Source organism: Bubalus kerabau, chromosome 11 (genome assembly GCF_029407905.1).
Source record: "Bubalus kerabau isolate K-KA32 ecotype Philippines breed swamp buffalo chromosome 11, PCC_UOA_SB_1v2, whole genome shotgun sequence".
Classification (NCBI taxonomy): domain Eukaryota; kingdom Metazoa; phylum Chordata; class Mammalia; order Artiodactyla; family Bovidae; genus Bubalus; species Bubalus kerabau.
Window position 1 is genome coordinate 108,704,483 of NC_073634.1, and position 19,795 is coordinate 108,724,277.

Sequence of the window (19,795 nt, forward strand, 5' to 3'; positions counted from 1 at the left end):
GAAATCCGGGGGACAAACTCGTAAGGCGGGACTGCAGAGTCCGAGGCCCTTTGCCTGCACCGCGCCGCTCTCCCGTGACCCTCGCGGTGCTCGGTACCCTCGCGCCCCGAGCCCCGCGCCCCGCGCCCGCAGCATTCTGCGCATCCGCACCTCGCGAGCCGTACTCCGGTGACCCTCGCGGCGCCCCGTAGCCGCGCACCTCGCGCGCCGCACTCCCGTGGCTCTCGCGGCGCCCCGTAGCCGCGCACCTCGCGCGCCGCACTCCCGTGGCCCTCGCGGCGCCCCGTAGCCGCGCACCTCGCGCGCCGCACTCCCGTGGCCCTCGCGGCGCCCCGTAGCCGCGCACCTCGCGCGCCGCACTCCCGTGGCCCTCGCGGCGCCCCGTAGCTGCGCGCCCCGCTGAGCCGGCGCCAAGATGGCGGCGCTGACGAGCACAGAGCGGCCGCGCCGGGGGCCGTGGGGGCCGGAGCGGAGCCTCCGCAGCTGAGCCCCCGAGCTGCCCTGCAGGCCGGTGTCCGCCCGCCGGAACTCGGGACATGGTGCGACTACCGCCGCGCCGCCGCCGCCGCTGAGCTCGCGGGCCGTACCGGGCTCGGACGTGGGAGCAGGAAGATGTTCTCCGCTCTCAAGAAGCTGGTGGGGTCGGAGCAGGCGCCGGGCCGCGACAGGAACATCCCGGCCGGGCTGCAGTCCATGAACCAGGCGCTGCAGAGGCGCTTCGCCAAGGGGGTGCAGTACAACAGTGAGTGCGGCCCGGCGCGGGGGCGCCTGCGGGGCATGTGGGGAGGGTGGGGGCCCGGCCGCGCCGCCCAAGACTCGCTGAATCCGGGTAGCGTCCGACCCGGGAAGCGCGCGGGGACTCGTCGCACCCCGAGGGCCTTGCTCTCTGCGTTCCGGCCAGCTGAGCCCTTGTCTGTGCCTGCGCGGATGGCGGGGGCCCCGGGGCGCTCGCTCCCTTGGCGTCGGGAGGTAATGCGGGCCGGCGAGGAGGGCCCAGAGCACCCCAGGACCGGGGGCGGGCGCCTCGGCCTGTGGCTCTCCCGTCTGGCCTGTGGGTCATTCCCCAGGAATGCTGGCCCGGGGGGTACAGGCGTGCGTCGCGCGTGCACGGTGCGGTTCGTCCAGGCGGCTCCGGGTGCGTCTGCGGCACCCTGACTGGCCCAGGTGACCCCGTCCGAGAGGGGTTCTTACGTAACGGGGGCGAGTCTGTGGTCTGGGACCCGGTCTTAAAGGGGTGGCGGGCTCTCCACCCGCGAGCCGTGTGGCCACCCGCAGGAGGACGGGGCGGGGGATTCCGCTGGCCTGCTAGTTTGACCTACGGGGTTTTTCTCTATAGACTTGGTATTCAGTTTGAAGAGAGAATGTCAGCTGCGCAGCTCGTTCTTGCTCCCCCTTTTTAAAAGGAAGCATCTGTAAGAGGTATATTTAGAAGAACTTGAGAAGGAACAGACTCTTGTTACTGCAGAGCCTTCTCTTCTTCTATGGGAAGGAGCTATTTACCCGATGCCCTGAAAGCCTAGATCGTTTCCAGTCCTCAGCTATAAATTATGTAAAATTGTTTAGCTCCTAGACGCTGACTGCCCTCTTGACCTCTTTAAAGTTTTTCCATCTTTCTGGCTTTTCGGTAGCGGTATTTGAAGTTGTTTGTTTGTTTTAATGTGTTCTCTGCTTCTAAATCTTTCCCCCCTAAGTATTTCTGTATATTGCTACAAAATATCGGACATTTCCCCATTTCCGACTTTCAGGGCAGCCTGCCAGTCTCTGTGATGAGCCCTGTATTTCAGTTAACAATGTGCCATATTAAGAAACTTATTGGAAAGACTTTGAATTTAAAAGAGGAATCGGTTTGCACGTATTCTACCCAATTTTGTGTGTGATTCTCTCACATTGCCAGAAGAGAATAGTAAATCAAAATACTCATTTTCAGGGACTTCTTCCCTGGTGGTTCAGTGGATTAACCATCCACCTTCCAGTACAGGGGACACAGGTTCGATCCCCGACATGCTCAGGAGCAACTAAGCCCATGGGCCACAACCAGTGAGCCTACACACCCCAACTAGAGAGAGGCCTGTGCCGCATAAACAGCCTGCGGGCCACAGTCAGGACCTGACACAGCCAAAAGTAAATAAATATTAAAAAGAAACAGAAACTCATTTTCACACGTCTTATAATTCACATTTGGTTCCCGTTATTTAATTTTATTCAGTTCAGTTCAGTCGCTCAGTCGTGTCCGACTCTGCAACCCCATGGACTGCAGCATGCCAGGCCTCCCTGTCCATCACCAACTCCTGGAGTTTACTCAGACTCATGTCCATTGAGTCAGTGATGCCATCCAACCATCTCATCCTCTGTCGTCCCCTTCTCCTCCTGCCCTCAATCTTTCCCAGCATCAGGGTCTTTTCAAATAAGTCATCTCTTCACATCAGGTGGCCAAAGTATTGGAGTTTCAGCTTCAACATCAGTCCTTCCAATGAATATTCAGGACTGATCTCCTTTAGGATGGACTGGTTGGATCTCCTTGCAGTCCAGTGGACTCACAAGAGTCTTCTCCAACACCACAGTTCAAAAGCATCAATTCTTCGGCGCTCAGCTTTCCTTGTAGTCCAACTCTCACATCCATACATGACCACTGGAAAAACCATAGCCTTGACCAGACGGACCTTTATTGACACAGTAATGTCTCTCTTTAATTTTATTAGTTATGGTATTATTTGTTAAAACTTAATCTTCCTCCTTTGGAAACTGGCCTGGAAAGTGTTCACCTTCTGAAAAGCCCTCCCTGGTGGACACCCCCCTGTTTGGGGTTGGGGGGTGGGTCAGAAGCAGAAAAGACACTGGAATCTTCCAGAGAAGAGCCCCCACTTCAGGGATTGGGGGTGCATGGCAGCAGATTCTGATGTGGAACACAATGAGTGAAATGTGGAGCGGTTGAGAGAAGCCGAGCCCTGTGCCTGTGTGACGTTTCAGGCTGACGCTGTCCCCGTCGTGGGCTAATATGCACTTTCCAAACTTTTTTACTTCCTTTATTAGTCAGCAGAAAAGAACACTTCTAGTACTTATTTTCCAAAACATCTTACTTAAGGAAGCACACCAGCCGTATAATAACTATGGACTCAGGATTTTTATGGGTAAGGAGCTCTTATAGAACTTTGTTCTCCTGCAGCAGATAAGTCGTTTTCTTGTAAATTGCTGTGATGGTGAGAAGTGACTCACATGCAGAGTCCCAGCATACACATCACATTTAACATCAAAGCCCAGGTGAGCCACGGGACCACACCTGTGGTTCAGAAGCCATTCGCGTGTAAGGCGGCAGGACGCTCCCTGAGCTGTCTGCTCTTTGTGCTCCTGGTGGGCCCGGGTGGTCAGCTGTGTTTGGTGGAGTGAGGATGCACTGGTCTTGTGGATTCCGTGCCCTTGCTCCGGGCTGCATTCAGAGTCCTGGCCAGTCAGATTTCAGTGCTAGAACACAAGAAAGCTTTGAAAGGTTGGTCACTGGGTAGAGGTTTTCCTTTCAGAAGTGAACAGCTGCGTTTGGTAGACTGTGTGGCTGCCCCATCAGGGCTGATGTGCGGATCCCCGAGCATTGCTGCCTGTGACGTGCACCACGTTTTTCTTCATAGGTTTTCCTTCCCTGGCATGCATCTGCTTAGCAAATATTTACTGAGCATTCATCAGTGAAAACCCAGACCACAGTCTCTGCGTTACGGGGCTTACATTTAGGGGGGAGTGGAAGGCAGGCAGCGGGCACAAGACACCGCGAGGAAGCAGCCACGCAGCCTGACTGGCGGCTGAGGGCCTGCGCAGGCTGAGGGCTGAGGCTGGGACTGCTGAGCCGAAGGTTAGCGCCGGCCTCACGGAGAAAGGCCGAGGGCGTGTCAGAGTGCCGTGAGGTCAGGAGAGAAGCGTGAGGCCAAGCCGGAGAGAGGGAGACACGGCCTTAGGCCCTCATGGCCCTCCCGCCATGCCCCATCCCAGGGACTCCATGAAGAGAGACCCTGGAGGCTGTGTTGGGAGGAGCTGCCAGGAGGGGGCCAGCTGTCCAGCGACCCCTGCTGGTGGCACCACCAAAGGGCATCGTGGGCTTTCAGTCCTGCCTCCTGCAGAGGGAATGCGTCATTCCCATCCAGGATAGACCAGCAGCTTTCTTTTGTATTTAAAAAAAAGGTTCCCTGTTTCGCTTGCAGTGTGTGGCAGTCTGGGTGAATTACTATAGGATCAGGGAGTAAAAGAGATTCTGGAGCCCTTAGCCAATCCCGTGTCTGTGGTGTTCTTTCCTTAGAATAAAAGGCACAGGATAGAAAGGCAGCTGTTCTGTTCAGTAAAACGGCCACATGCTTCTCAGGTCAGGGCTTCTTGTCACTTCTTGAGTGAATCTTAATTAAAGGTTTTCCAGTGAATCACTTAGTTTATTTGAGTGATATCTAAGTTTCTAAGATTGATTTGACTTTTTTACTTAGAAGTAGAGATCGGTTACTTTTTTTAACCAGATGAAACCAGGTCTTTCTGTTTATTTCTGGTATTATACACTTTCTTCTAATTGGCTTTTTGAAGAATAGATTTCAGATTTTAAAAGGATTTCAGTTGGAGAGAAAATTAAGACTTCATTCTCAAAACAGAATAGAAAAAAAATATGTTAAAGTTGTTCAGTTCAGTTGCTCAGTTGTGTCTGACTCTTTGTGACCCCATGGACTGCAGCACACCAGGCCTCTCTGTCCATCACCAACTCCCGGAGTTTACCCAAACTCGTGTCCATTGAGTCAGTGATGCCATCCTACCATCTCATCCTCCGTCGTCCCCTTCTCCTCCTGCCTTCAATCTTTCCCAGCATCAGGGTCTCTTCCAATGAGTCCGTTCTTCGCATCAGGTGGCCAAAGTATTGGAGCTTCAGCATCAGTCCTTCCAATGAATATTCAGGACTGATCTCCTTTAGAATGGACTGGTTGCATCTCCTTGCAGTCCAAGGGACTCTCAGCGGTCTTCTGCAACACCACAGTTCAAAAGCATCAATTCTTCAGCGCTCAGCTTTCTTTATGGTCCAACTCTCACATCCATACACGACCACTGGAAAAACCATAGCTTTGACTAGTGGACCTTTGTCGGCAAAGTAATGTCTTTGCTTTTTAATACTTTTCTTCCAAGGAGCAAGCATCTTTTAATTTCATGGCTGCAGTCGCCATCTGCAGTGATTCTGGACTCCAAAAAAATAAACTCTGTCACTGTTTCCACTGTTTGCCACGAAGTGATGGGACTGTAAACATATCAAAGAAGGAAACGGTTGTAAGATTATATCAAGAGTCAGAACAGAAAGGTTGTGTATGAAAAAGAACCAAAGAGACCCTCCAGAAACGAAAAAGCACGGTCACTAAAACAGGAAGCCGGCGGACCGGTGACGCAGCGTAGTACTCCAACTGAAGAGGGAGTGTGCGCTGACGGGGAGACGCAGGCTCAGGATGCATATGGAGCGTGCACCGACGGGGAGACGCAGGCTCATGATGGAGCCGGGCATGCACACGTGGATGGAGTCTCAGAAGCAAAGAGCAGGATGGAGAGGCGGCCTCTGGAGAAACGCAGGCCAGGCTCTCCTGCGGCTCACAGAGCACACGGAACGCCGAGAAGCCTGAGGCTGCGGCTTCCACACCCCAGAGCTGGACGCATCGTGGGACTCGCAGGACAGCAAAGCTGAAGGGGAAGGGAGCAAACGGAGCGCCTTCAGGGGGATGAGAGCCCGACCCCACGCTGGCAGTGACCGCGCTGAGGGGCAGCTGAGAGCCTGACCCCACGCTGGCAGTGACCGCGCTGAGGGGCAGCTGAGAGCCTGACCCCACGCTGGCAACGAAGGCGCTGAGGGGGAGCCCCGTCGGCCTAGAAATGCAGCCGATCAGCCCTGCGGTCTGCGGGGGCCAGGCTCCTACCAAGATGGATCCTGGGCTGTGCACTCCAGGCGGATGGATGGCGAGCTCGGGAGATGCAGGACGTCTGCAGGGCACAGAGATGGGGAACAGGCCTCGCGGCTGCTGTGGAAAACACAGGAGGAGAGGCCAGAATGCTCGCAGCTGGCACACAGCCCCGAGCCGACCAGTGGCGAGTGGCGTCTGAGTGGGGGCCGAGGATGCTGGATTCAGACTTACTGTGGCAAAGGTGTGTGTCAGAAGCTTAAGAGCAGAAATAACTTGCAAATCTTCCAGGTAAATACCAGGCAAAACAGGAATTTACAAAACCTTGCCCATCGTGAAAAGGCAGAAAAATGGGGAGGGAACCTCTTGCAGGGACTGGAGACTGTCAGCTGCCAGGGAAGGCGACCATGCAGACGCAGCAGCAAAAGAAGACTGATTTGATTTCCTTCCGGTGTGTGATGCGTAAGAATGACATCCAGCTCACGGTGGCACAGAAAGGCCGGAAGCGGGGATGTGGGCCGAGCCCTGGGTAGACGTCGGCCACAGGGAGGCTGAGCCTTGGGCGCTGAGACTGGGTGCAGGGCACACAACCGGCCCGGCGGGCGGAGGACCCGGTGGAGCAGCAGGCGCCTGCACCCAGCCCCCCAGACCCAGGCGCGTCCCCAACCGCGGTGGTCCCCACAGGCAGCTGGGAGTGTGCACCATAAGGACCACGTCTGTGGCCGCAGTGAACAGAGCTGGTTAGGAACAGCGACAAGCACAGCTCCGAGGGGAAACTTAGAAACCTCTCTAAGTAATTTACAGGTTGAAGAAGTATTTGTGATTCCCCACATGCTTGGGGTGGTCATCGACCTGAGAATACAGCTTGAAAACCCAGGAAAAAGAGCAGGATAAACTCCAAGGAAGTAAAAGGAAGTAAGTGACGAGGGGAAAAACAGAAGCAGGTGCTTTTTAAGAAGAATCAACAGAGGCGTCCAGCCAACCAAACAGGCTGTGTGCCCATGACTGGCCAAGTTGATGAACCCCTGGCAAGATTAATTAAAAAGACAAAACCAGCATCATGAAGGATAAAGAGTACACAGCTGCAGCCACTCAGTCAACGTGTTACGGTGCCTTCGCGTCCCTCTGTTGGAAACTGAGAAGACAGCCCCCTAGAGAATGACTGGGCAAGAAACATGGCGTCTGTGCTCCCAGGCCCAGCCCTGCCGGGCGCTCGGTACTAGCCGGGGAGACGCTGCCCCAGCCCGGCCTGTGGCCTCCAGAACACCTCCCTGCAGGCTGCCCAGCTTCCCTCCGCAGAGGCCCAGCTGCCCACCCAAGGCCATCAGCTCCACCCCGACCCGCTGGTTCTGCCGAGTTCCCCAGCTCTCTGGAACACTCTTAGTCTGAGCCCCTGCCTTCTCTGCAGGCGGCAGGAAGCCCACTCTTCTGCAACACCTTGGGACCTTGCCCCCTCCCCACCTTGTCCCCAGCCCACCCTGTCCTCCTGGGCATGTGCGTGAGCACGCCTCTCCTAGGTAGTGGCTGGGCAGCAAGGTGGAATCCAGGCTTCCTGCCATCACTCCACGCGTGTCCTGCACCCAAGACGCCCGGGCTGCGGGAAGGCAGGCTAAGGGCAGCCGTGGGACACGCAGGGCTGCGGAGGTGAGCGCACAGCCCTGCCTGCTCCGGAGGCTGCCTTCCTGAGTGCAGACTCCCAGGTGTCGGTCAGCTGCCCTGGGGACCTGGGGGTGAGCAGGGCTGCCCGCTCTCCAGCCTGTGCCCGCTGCCTCTTCCCCCAGGCTCCCTGCTCGCCGGCATACAGACATGCGTGTGCAGAAGGTGTGCGTGGATGCTTGCGGAGGAGCAAGTTTACCTTACTCTGATTGTTTGCCTGACCTGTGCTCTCTCCCAGTGAAGATCGTGATCCGTGGGGACAGGAACACGGGCAAGACGGCGCTGTGGCACCGGCTGCAGGGCAAGAAGTTCGTGGAGGAGTACATCCCCACGCAGGAGATCCAGGTCACCAGCATCCACTGGAGCTACAAAAGTGAGGGGCTCTCCTGTGACCCTTAGCCTGGGGTTGGGCGGGCGCAGCCTGCGGGGAGGGAGGGCTCTCCCGTCACCCCCAGCCTGGAGTCAGCCCTGGGACACCACACACGCTGCTTTGGGGTCGTCCTGAAGTCCCCGCTCCTGTAGGAGATTCGTCCACTTGGGGATTAGTGCCAGGGGCTGGACCCTGGCTGTCGGAGCAGACCGCCGGGCCGGGCCGGGCCGGTTGCAGCCGCGGCTTGCACTGGCCTCAGCAGGCAGGCTCCTCGGTCCTCGGAGCCCAGCTCTCTGCGGCCCTTGGGAAGCCCCACCCCCGCAGGGTCCCAGGAGAAGTTTGCTGGCAGAATCACCTGGTGGGCAGAGCACCCCTGGCGGCCACCCGGGCATGACCAGGATGGCAGGCCGCCCTCCCCTTGCGGGGGTCGGTGACCACTGGGACCCTGCGGGGAGGCGGGGGAGCCAGTCTGCGTGCTCGGGAACCACGACAGTAAAAGGTCTTCGAGCCTCTTAAATGTCCCCTGTCGTCGGAAAACCAGGCCCCGTGGCCGGCAGCAGGATGCCCGGGCCTCAGCGGGCCTCCTGACCCTCCGGCGCCCGCCAGGCACTGTCTGGGCAGCCACACAGGCTCGGCGTCGCCCTGCCCCGGCCGCACTGGGCCCCACCCCTAGGGTGCCCCTTCTCAGTTCAGGGTGAAGCTCTGTCCCTCCTCTGGGTGGCACGTACGTCTCTCCCCTTTCCCCACAGGATCCTTGGGAGGTGGGTAGCCCCCCAACCGCCTGGGGACGTGCCCCGGACCTCACCCCAGGCTGGCGACCCCCAGACAGTGCTGCCAAAGAGCAGCTGTGGAGTCACTGGAACCAGGCCTTCCTGCAGCAGCCGGGGGCGCAGGGCACTAGCTGGGCACGAGCCTGCCCCAGGGGTGCCTTTAGGACCTGGGGTCCTGTCACCTGAGCGCGCGTCCAGGTTGCTCCCCGCCTCCCAGGAAGGAGCGTCCCGGAGGCTGTGCCTGCTGCCTGTGCAGGAGCCCTGGGGGCGGCGCCCGGGGGAGTGTGGCGTCCGCACAGCCTGGAGGCCCATCTTTGGAGCCGCAGGCTGACCCTGGGCGCTGATCCTGCTGTTCTCCCGTTTCAGCCACTGATGACGTCGTGAAAGTTGAAGTCTGGGACGTAGTCGACAAAGGTGAGTCACTCCCGTCGCGTTTTCTCTTCCGGGCTCTCTCCACCCTGCAGCTGTGTGAGCTGCTCCTCCGCTGCCCCCTCGATTCGGCTCCTGGCAGGCTCACTGTTGGCTCCAGGAGCAGGCGGGCTGGCTGGTGGCTGGGCTCCGTGCCAGCTGTGATGTCGGCTTTGGGTCTGCGGTGGGGGGCGAGCGCCCGGCACTGCCCCGTGGGCATGAGGCCCCTGCCAGGGGCAGGGCGCAGGGAGAGGCCGCCCTGCTCGCGCTGCCCTCGGGCACAGCGCCTCCACCCGTGACTGTGTCCATCTGTCCTTAAGGAAAATGCAAGAAGCGAGGTGACGGCCTGAAGATGGAGAATGACCCCCAGGAGGTGAGCTGGTCCGTCCCGCATGGCCCCGACTTCACGGGGCGGTCATGAGCAGGCGTCTGCGCTTCAGCCCCTCTGCCCACCTGGCCCGGCCCTCCCGAGGACTGCATCTGCTGGCGCTGGAGGGACGCAGGGGCCACTCCTGAGCAGCCTGGGGTGGCGGACTGACCCGAGCTGCTGCTCACGTCCGTGACCCCTGCCGCACCCCACCTGGGGCTGCAGTGGCCCGGGAGGTGTTCAGGTGGAGCCCACATCTCACTCCTGGCACAGAGGCCGGGCCCGTAAAGGCACAGGCACGCCTGCGGGTGTAGCCGGGCACACATGGGCCGCCTGTGGCTCCACGAGGACCCCCGCGACTGGCAGCGCTCCTGACCTGTGACGGGCTCTGCCAGCTTCGAGGGCCTCTGTTCACGGCTTCCTGACAGCCGGCCGGAAGGTTCCGTGAGCGCCAGCCCAGGTCCCCGGCCTTCATGGACACGTTGCACTGCCCCGGCACAAGCGTCCCTGCTGTGGGTTCTGGAAGGTTCTCTGGCCACGTCCTCGGGTCTGGGACGCACTTCAGCTCACTAGTCCCCGCGGCAGCACCTGTGAGCCCCGCGCAGGGCCCTGCCGGCAGGCAGTGCGGGCCCCCTGGTCTGAGGGCAGGCTGTGTGGCCGCGCCAGTTAGCCTCGTGCTGACTTTTTTTCTCCCCAAAACAAAAACACCTGATGTCTTTTCAGTTTAAAAGACATATTCGGCCTTCACCAGGAGGTGGGTACTCACGTTGTGGGTCATGGCCCGTTTCTGAGGTTTGGTTCCCCGTCTGCAGGCGGAGTCCGAGATGGCCCTGGACGCGGAGTTCCTGGACGTGTACAAGAACTGCAACGGGGTGGTCATGATGTTTGACATCACCAAGCAGTGGTAAGGACTGGCCTGCGAGGGCATTGCGACTCCCGAGACTACGCCCAGCGCTGCTCCAGGGCCAGGCTTGGGCTGGGAGCGCCCCGGCCATTCAGCCTCATGGAGCCGCCGGCCTGGGGGCCTCAGCACTCGAATCTGGAAGTGGGCCGGGTGGGGTGCTCACGTCTGCGCCGGACGGCAGGCCAGGGTGGGGAGGCACACGCCCCTCCAGCTGTGAGGCCTTGCTAGCGTCGAGTGGTCGGTTGTGTTGGGGTCCCCAGATTCCACGTTCCTGGGCTCGCTGGGTGGGGGGGGCACACCGCTGTGGCTCATCACAGCCGAGGCTCAGGAGCAAGATGAGCAAAGATGGACGTGCAGAGGTGTGGGGACACCCTCCGCCAGCCCCGAGGGTCGTGTCCACGTGGGCTCTCGAGGGTGGGGCCTCGTCCCTCGGCTCTGAGCTCTGACAGCACCACTCGTGGCAGGAGGCCAGGCCCTCCTGACGCCCGGGACCCCGGCCCTGGGAGGCCAGGCCCTCCTGACGCCCGGGACCCCGGCCCTGGGGGGGAGGCCAGGCCCTCCTGACGCCCGGGACCCCGGCCCTGGGGGGAGGCCAGGCCCTCCTGACGCCCGGGACCCCGGCCCTGGGGGGAGGCCAGCACCAGGCCCTCCTGACGCCCGGGACCCCGGCTCTGGGGGGAGGCCAGCACCAGGCCCTCCTGACGCCCGGGACCCCGGCCCTGGGGGGAGGCCAGGCCCTCCTGACGCCCGGGACCCCGGCTCTGGGGGGAGGCTGCTGGCCGACAGGAGCGTCCTCCCTGCGTGACTCAGGCCGGCCTTGCCAGAGGCCTTTCCAGGCTGGTGGCCTCGAGTCTGCACGCTGCCTGGAGAGGACATGCACGGGAGCTGCAGGAGCTGCACAGCTGGGGGTGCTTGGAGCAGCCCGGCCGTCCCCACAGCCGCTGCGAGACCTGCCGGGACGTGGCCCCTCCCAGTGTGGGCGCTCCTTTACCACAGGGCCCCCGTGTCACGGCTGGACAGTCTCCCGGGCTTCACCCGCTTACCCCAGGGTGCCCGTCAGTGACTTGGGTGCCTGGGGTCTAACACAGCTCCAGCCTCACCTAGCATTCTGGGGACCCGCCGTCCCACCTGCAGGGACAGATGGCTCAGTGTCCACAGAGGACAGGGTGCCAGTCCATGTGTGAGTGGCCCCCAGTGGCGGCAGGGTGCTCAGCAGGAGGGGCCGCTGCGTGCCCAGAGCTCGAGGCCAGACCCCCTGCAGGAGTAGCAGGTTTGCCTCCGGGCACAGCCGGGCTGGGGGGCCTGCCCTGGGGCCGGGGGTGCCATCCCTTCCTGGGAGCAGCGCGAGCGCTGGCACAGCCCTTTGGGCCTCGGGTGCCCTGTCACCGCTGCTGAAGCTCCTGGCCACGGCTGGATGAGCTGTGACCAGAGGCCAGGAGGGCCCCGCAGGGAGCCACACAGATGGATGTCCCCGCACCTCAGGCTGCTGGCTGGGGAGGGGGCGAGAGGGAGGCTGAGCCCACCCAGGAGACCCGGTGCAGGTGGGGAGGTTCGCTGCCCCAGAGCCCCAGGGAGCATGGCTCTGCTTCGCTCCTACAGCACCGGGTGCTGTCCCCATCACCAGAAGAGGGCGCTGGGACACGCCAGCGTTTGCAGTCGGGGAGCTCAGTATGCACAGAGCGTGCACGCCAGTGGCCAGAGGTGGGCGGGCTCCAGGTCAGAGCGCCCTGAATCTGGGCACGGGGGCGCACTTCCTTGCTCACCACTCAGGAGACAGGAGCGTGGGCCCCGTGCCAGGACAGCCAGGGCCCCCTGCCCCCACTGAAAGCAGCCCGGGCACACGGTGCCCACAGGGGGTGCAGATGGGTCTGGGGACACGCGGGTACAGGGTGACCCCTCGGGGTGGCTTGCAGGGTACATGGCGTGCACCCTGGGGGTCCCCTGACGCCGCGCCCACACCCTCGGGTGGAGGCTCAGGCAGGCCTCTCCCCCCATGTGCCCCCGAGGACCTTCAACTACATCCTGCGGGAGCTGCCCAAAGTGCCGACGCACGTGCCCGTGTGCGTGCTGGGGAACTACCGCGACATGGGCGAGCACCGTGTCATCCTGCCCGACGACGTGCGCGATGTCCTCGACCACCTGGACAGGTGGGTCCACGGCTGCCCCCAGACACACCTGACCCCCCACCGGGACGCTCCTGTCCCCTGGATCGGCCTGCTGCACTGCCCCTGCCCAAGCCCTGGCCACCCCCCCAGCTGCAGGCCCCGGGCCCTCCTGGAGACTGACTCGGGCAGGGTCACGGCCGAGCACCCCCCGTGTGCGGCGGGAATGTCGGCCCGTCCCTGGGCCAGCATGGGTGGGTGCACAGTGAGGCCCTGCAGGGGCAGACGGCCCCAGCGGCCTGGTCTGGGCGTCCACCGGAGGACGCCCTGCCGAGCAGAGCCACCTGAACCTCAACGTCTCCTCCTGGGACGGTGGGCCCGTTACCCACTGGCCAACCCAGCGCCCCGGGGCACTGCTCCCAGGACAGCCTGGCCCGGGTGCATCCTCGGCCCAGTGCACCCCGCTGCCCCGGCCGCCTCAGGCTCTCCGACTCTGCTCTCCTGTGAACAGGCCCCCGGGATCCTCTTACTTCCGCTACGCTGAGTCCTCCATGAAGAACAGCTTCGGCCTCAAGTACCTGCACAGGTTCTTCAACATCCCCTTCCTGCAGCTTCAGGTGAGCGCCGCCGGCAGGGGCGGGGCTCGGAGCCACCGGCGGGGTGCCCCAGGCTGGTTGGGGAGCTGGCCCCTCCCCAGCTTGTCTGCGCGGGTCCTTCTCGGTGCTGTGGCCTGAGGCAGTGACCAGCCCACATGGGCGCCCCGCTGCCCCCGCCATGGGCCTGGGCACTCTGCCGACAGCTGCAGGGGCTGAGAAGCCCCCGCCCTCCCCCACCTGGCCGGCCACCCTCTCTGGAGTCTCGCTCTCCCTTTTGTCAGGGGATGCTCTTAGATTTACAGAAAAGGCTGAGGCTTTTGCACCCTGGCTCAGCTTGCCCCTGCCCCGCCACAACGGTAGCCCCACACGTCAGTCACGGCTCTGCTGGCTGCAGTGGCCCTTCAGATGTGTCTGGCTCAGTGTCTGACCTTAGACAAGCAATCGGCTTTCAAGGCGAGACCCTAGAGGTGACAGCCTTGCTCATCACGGAGCACAGACACACAGCACCCCATGGTCCATCCCTGGGGTGCTGGCCTGTGGCTCCTGCCGCCGCAGAGGCCTCTCGCTTCCTCTGAAAGGGTGCAGAGCTCACCAGTGAGAGCGGCTGTCTTTCCTCCTCTCTCGCCTTCTGAAGAGACGAGGCCCTTGAAGGCCAGGATGCGGGCACTCATCCTTCACCTGCCCTTTCCCTGGGCACCCTGGGGGTTGATCTGCGTCACCCTTAGGGGTGCCTTGAGCTTCCTGTCAGAGCACAGCATGCAAACAGTCGCAGGAAAACACCCCCAGCGTGGACTGAAGGGCAGCAGTGGGCAGAGCGGAAGGCGGAAGCCATCCTGCCATGGAGCACCGGGCCATCAGGAAGCGAGTGTCTCAGCAAGTGCTGGAGCTTCCCGAACCTCGCACCTGTGTGAACAGGGCGCTGTCTCGGGTGCTTTGCGCACGTTGTGATCTCTGCCCCTCGAGCCTCACGGAGCCACCAAGGCATCTCACTGGCCCCTGGGTGCGGCCCTGCGGGCTCCCGGCTCCGCGGTGGCCTTGTGCATTGGGGGCCGCCAGGCCGATGGGCGATTGATCACCCCAGGACAGCCCCGGCTCAGCCTCCTGCTTCCTGTCTGCAGAGGGAGACGCTGTTGCGGCAGCTGGAGACAAACCAGCTGGACATAGACGCCACGCTGGAGGAGCTGTCCGTGCAGCAGGAGACCGAGGACCAGAATTATGACATGTGCGTGTGGCCGGGCTGCGTTCGCGCTCAGACCCCCGGGCGGGCTCTGCAGGAAGGCGGGTGCGTGCTGGGCCAGGCCGCGCCCCAGCCCTGCTCTGCGCTTGGCGGGCGGCATGTGAGTGCCTCCCACCACGTAGACGTGTCTGCACGAGGAGCTGCTGCTCAGAGAAACCGAGTCACGTCAGGTCTGAGTCGGTACAGGCCCTGGGCCTTGCTGCAGTCAGGTCTCAGCCCTTCCTGGGAATCAGATGAGACAACGGCCCTTCCCCAGTCTCCCTGGGATGGGAGGTCAGGCACATGGGCTCTGCCGCCCCGCCCACTGAGCACTTCCGCTGGGCCTGCTTCGCTGGGTGTGATGGGCACACGGAGTGGCCGCCTGTCTCGGGCAGGGGCGGGGGTGCTCAGGCCTGGTGCAGCTGTGGGCATCGGCTGCCTTGTCCCCCCGCCTCTGTCCAGACCAGCCCAGCTGCTGGCCACCTGGTGTGCAGCCCAAGGCGCCACTGACCAGCCCTGTGTCCACCGCAGGCCCCTGCACGCCCGGCGGCCCTGTTTGCCAGCCGAGGCCCCGTCCCTGTTTTGATGTCGGTGTTCCTGGGTGACACCCGTGGAGGCAGCTCCTTGCCCCTGGGAGGGCGCAGGGCAGGAGCCCAAGCCTCCAGGCCCCCGATGCAGAGGGAGGGTGGTGTCCGAGTGCGTCCAGCGGGATGGCTGACCCATGGGGAGCAGGCCTGGTGGGCATTCCTCTGACGCGCAACAGGGTGGGTCGTGGGCACCCAGAGCATGGGGCAGCCCCGTCTGCTTGAGGGTCAGGTTAGCTCCTGGGCTGGGCATGTTTCTTTGGGGAAGGCCTGGCCCCAAATTCCCACTAAACTGTGTCCTGTGCTCTGCTGGGTGTTCTTCGGGCGGGGCAGCCGCTGTTCCACCTGCGCCTCGGGCGGGACCCTCCCGTCTCCTTGCCACCCCAGGGCCTCAGGGAGGGACTTTGGGGCCTCCTCGGAGGCAGATCCAGCTACTAGTTCTGACACTGAGAGGGGGGCGGCAGGGGTCATCCGGGTGGCGGTGTTTTCACCCACCCTGTCAGGCTGGCCTTGCTGCACACGCCTGCCCCCACACCCCACACCCCCCACCCCCGCCAAGGCTGACCAGCTCCCGCCAGGTCTCCAACTGAACGTGGGCACCAGGTTCCCTGGGGAGGTGGCAGCTGGAGCCCCCCCCCATGGTGCCCACCCTCCACCAGCCCCCAGGACAGTCCCTGGAGAAGGCGGCACCCTGGGGGCTCAGCAGTGGTGTGACTGCGACCTGCCCTGAGCCGCTGGGGGACTGCCAAGGTCGGGGGCGGACCCCACCCCAGCCCCTGCCAAGGCCACCAAAGTCGGAGGCAGACCCCACCCCAGCCCCTGCCAAGACCCTGTACTGTGCCTGCCCCACCCCGTCTCCACACACCAGCCTAGAGGCAAGGACGCCGGCTCTCCATTGCACACCTGTTTGAAAGCTCGTCCCTCCAGAGGAGGGCCCTGCTCAGGCTTCCATGCCGCCGGTGTCCTCAGCCAGGGGGAGGTGGTGCCCAGGACCCTGGGGCAGGGGCCCTGTCGCCATCAGCACAGCAGCTCCAGGGACCTCATGCAGGGAGGGCTGTGTCGGGGCGGGCGGCGCGCTCACGCACATGGGGAGGGCTGTGTCGGGGCGGGCGGCGCGCTCACGCACATGGGGAGGGCTGTGTCGGGGTGGGCAGCGCACTCACGCGGGCGGGCAGCGTTCAAGTGGTCCGTTCCCGCAGCTTCCTGGAGATGATGGAGGCACGCAGCCGTGGCCACGCATCCCCGCTGACCACCAGCGGGCAGAGCCCGTCCTCCGGCTCCCAGTCCCCCGTGGTGCCTCCCAGCACAGTGTCTACGGGGAGCTCCAGCCCCAGCACGCCCCAGCCGGTTCTGCAGCCACCCCTACAGGCCCCCCCGGCGCCCCCTGCCCCTGCTGAAGCCGCGCCCCCGCCAGCCGCACCTCCCCGACGCAGCATCATCGCTCGGCTGTTCGGGGCCGCGCCGGCAACAGAGGCGGCCCCCCCGCCCCCAGGTAGGCCCCACCTCCAGGGACGACCCCAACCCCAGGGAGGACCGGAGGCAGGCCCAGGCTTCCCGAGGGGGAGCAGCCCTGTCTGTCTCCCCGGCCCCAGGAGGGACAAGGTCCCCCATCCTCCTGGGCAGGTGGCCCCGCAGCCCAGCCGTACCATCCTGTTCATGGGCCAGCCAGGGGCGGGGGGAGTTGGTGAGCGCAAGCTGGCACCCACTGTCCCCAGAGCCGACCCCAGCTGCAGAGGCCTCCCTGAAAGTCCAGAACGTGGAGGACTTCGTTCCTGAAGACAGCCTGGACCGCAGTTTCCTGGAGGACACGGTCCCTGCCAAGGACGAAAAGAGACTGGGAGCCAGGGGCCCTCAGGACAGCGACAGGTGAGGGCAGGGCCCAGAGGCAAGAGGCAGCTGGGGCCATCCTCAGCCTGGCCCTCTGCCCATCAGGTATGGACTCCGGGAACACATGCCCGTCCACATCTGGGCGCTGGGACAGAGCAGAGGTGCGCGGAGGAGGAAGGGAGAGCAGCTTCAGGCCACATCCTGACTCCTCGGTGTCACGACTCAGCAGGCGTCCCCCTTGCCTGACCCTGGGCTGCTGCCGCTTGAGAGCACAGGCCAGGCCTGCTGGACGGAGCCTGGGGCAAAAGAGCCGCTGTGCACTTCTTCCCGGGGGCAGGGCGGGTGTGAAGGGGAGGCGCGAGCTTGTGGCCGCCTGAGGCCCCTCCACGCACTCTTCCCAGCACCCCGTCCCTTTCAGACCCGCCCCCACTCCTGCTTTTCTCACACATGTGGCGGCCCCCCCCCCACAGGGCTGCCCCCAGGCTGCCCTGGCAGCTGGTGCCCCTTAGCCGTGTCCACGTAGGGCAGAGCAGCTGCACAGGCCCAGGCCTGGAGGCTAGAGTGGGTGCTCTGGGCCCTCCTCGTGACTTCTGACTGCCCTGCCCTCCCTGCAGCGACAGGGAGACCCAGGCAGGGAACCCGATGGTGGCAGGTTTCCAGGACGACGTGGACCTTGAAGATAAGCCTCCCAGCAGGCCCTTGCCACCCACAGGCCCCGTCCCCAGCGAGGACATCACTCTGTCCAGCGAGGAGGAGGCAGAGGAGGGGGCAGGGCACCCCAAGCCTGCAGTCCTGGCCCCCCAGAAGTGCCCTGAGCCAGAGACCAGACGGTGTGTTGGGACGGAAGGGAAGAGGTGCCGGGGCCCTGGGGGGAGGGAAGGCGGGAGGCGGCCTCAGGTCCCTGACGCTCTTCTGTGTCCCCAGGTCCTCCACAAAGGCCTTGGGGCCGCCCCGGGACGCGGCTCCCAGGGCGGCAGAGCCCCGCCGGCCGGGCAGCACCAAGCCCCACCCCGAGGGCCCCTCTGGCGGGCTGGAGGAGGGCACGGACAAGCCAGTGTCGTCAGAGAGCGACGCCGAGGGGCCCATCGCCGCCCAGATGCTGTCCTTTGTCATGGATGACCCGGACTTTGAGAGCGACTCAGATGCTCAGCGGAGAGCGGTGAGGACCAGCCTTGCGCCCGTGCTGCTTGCGAGCCCAGGGCAGCTGGGTGGGCGGGGGACGTGCCGCCCGAGACGTGGGGGCTCCCAGGGCACGGTCAGGCCCGTGGGGACTGCAGGGCTGCCCCACGGGGCACCATGTACAACAGGCACAGCTGACCCTGCTCTAGGGACGGCTGGGGGGCTGCCGCGTCACAGCTGACATACGCGGGCCGTCGTTACTGGGGGGGCCCCTGGACTGGGGCGGTAACGGAAGCCCCTGGGGGTCACGTGACAGCCAGGGGGATGCGGGGGTCTGCGGCTGACCTGCCTGCTCCCTGTCCAGGGCGAGTTCCCTGTGCGAGAGGACCTCTCTGACCTGACCGATGAGGACGCTGGCCCCGTGCAGCCCCCTGAACCCCCCAAACCCCTGGCCCCCTCCTTCAGACTGAAGGACGACTCCGACCTCTTCGGGCTGGGGCTGGAAGAGCCGGGCCGCGAGGACAGCAGTGAGCAAGGTAGCCGTGTTGGGCCCGCCCCCTCCTGCCAGGCGCCAGCTGACCTCGGCCTCGCCCTGAACCCAGGGCTCCGGAGCAGGGGCACAGGGGCGGCAGGCAGGCCCCCACGGGGCCAGAAGCCCCGTCCCCAGCCCTGCTCTGCGTGGCCCCGCTGTTCATTGACCACCTCCCAGCTCCCCAGGCACCTGAGTGCAGCCACACGGGAGGCCTCTGCAGGCACAGGCGGCGGGCAGGAGCGCTTCTGGGCCGCGGTCCCGCCCTGCCTTTCTGGCCTTCTGCAGAGAGAGGGCCTGGTCTCTGGGCCCGTGGGGACCCACACACAGTCTCTGGCTGCCGGCTCCTGGCGTCGTCCCAGTCTCTGGGCCGCTGGAGCCTAGAAGCCGACCTGGGGCCTCCCTGGGCCTTCCTCATCCCCAGAGCAGAGAGGAAAGGACATCTGTTTGCAGGAGTGGCCCGGGCCCTGCCCAAACCCAGGGCAGAGGCTGCAGGGCTAGGTGCTGGCTCTGGGCTGTGCTCACGCTGGGGACCCAGGGACCCCGGCTCAGACCAGACCTGCCCACCCCCGGCTTAACCCAGGCTGCTGTTCCGTGCCAGGCCCAGGGTGGGCCTGGCCTCGGGCCGGGGAACTGACGCTGCCTCTCCTCTGCAGATAAGGAGGGCAGGCCCCCCGCGAAGGAGAAGAAAAAGAAGAAGAAAAAGGGCAGAGAGGTATCTGAGCCCCCGGGCGCCCTGGGGCGGCCCCGCTCACCCAGCCGCCCTGACACTGCGGTGTGCCCCTGTAGGAGGAAGACAAGGCAGCGAAGAAGAGGAGCAAGCATAAGAAGAACCGGGAGCGGGCGGACGACAAGGGCAGGGACGAGCGGCGGCGGCGGCCTCGGGGCCCGCAGAGGACGGCCCTGGACGAGCTGGAGGCTTTTCTGGGCGGCGGGGCGCCTGGCGGCCCCCTCCGCGGTGGCGGCGACTACGAAGCGCTCTAGGCCCCGCCCTGCGGACCGCGGGCGCCCGCGCGCCGGGGGCTGGGGCGGCGGGCAGCCGGCCCCCCGCGCTTCTCAGGGATGGGACAGGCCGAGGAGGCCCGTGAGGCTGTTTACAGGGGGGGTGCGTCCCCGCCGGCCCCTGCTCGCCCCCGGCCCGCTGCACGCGCTCACCTGGCCTGCTGCATGCGGGCCGTCCCCGCTTCCTGCTGCAGCTCAGCCGGCGCCGCAGGCCTCCGTCCCCGGACCCAGGGTCCGCTGCGCGCTGAGGCCAGGCAGTGCTGGCGCCCCTGCGGGGGTGGCTCTTGCCAGGCACGGCCTCCAGCTTTGCACCTGAGCTCGGGCATGCGCGGGCCGAGCAGGAGGCCCTCAGCACTCGTGTCCATCACTGTCCTCCGCACTGCTCGGACCATAAAGCTCTCCTGTTTTACTGTGCGTCCGTGTGTGCTCCTGCTGCCAGGGGCCCGGCCCA

At 64.0% G+C, this 19,795-nt stretch overlaps 1 protein-coding gene across 1 annotated transcript; it reads left to right on the plus strand.

Annotated features, from left to right (window-relative positions):
• Positions 1 to 356: 356 nt before the first annotated feature.
• Positions 357 to 19,757, plus strand: RABL6 (RAB, member RAS oncogene family like 6). The gene is made up of 15 exons (XM_055541617.1): positions 357 to 742; positions 7,789 to 7,923; positions 9,057 to 9,104; positions 9,419 to 9,471; positions 10,278 to 10,369; positions 12,376 to 12,516; positions 12,983 to 13,088; positions 14,186 to 14,289; positions 16,067 to 16,359; positions 16,583 to 16,733; positions 17,309 to 17,524; positions 17,619 to 17,853; positions 18,178 to 18,349; positions 18,999 to 19,057; positions 19,132 to 19,757. The coding sequence occupies exons 1-15, from the start codon at positions 613 to 615 to the stop codon at positions 19,324 to 19,326; spliced, it is 2,130 nt and encodes a 709-aa protein (XP_055397592.1). The 5' UTR covers positions 357 to 612; the 3' UTR covers positions 19,327 to 19,757.
• Positions 19,758 to 19,795: the final 38 nt, after the last annotated feature.

Coding starts and splice junctions, on each gene's coding strand:
- RABL6 (XM_055541617.1), top strand. CDS start 613: ATGTTCTCCGCTCTCAAGAAGCTGGTGGGGTCGGAGCAGGCGCCGGGC. Junction 14,290..16,066: donor GAGGACCAGAATTATGACAT/GTGCGTGTGGCC, acceptor CCGTTCCCGCAG/CTTCCTGGAGATGATGGAGG. Junction 17,854..18,177: donor CAGATGCTCAGCGGAGAGCG/GTGAGGACCAGC, acceptor CTCCCTGTCCAG/GGCGAGTTCCCTGTGCGAGA.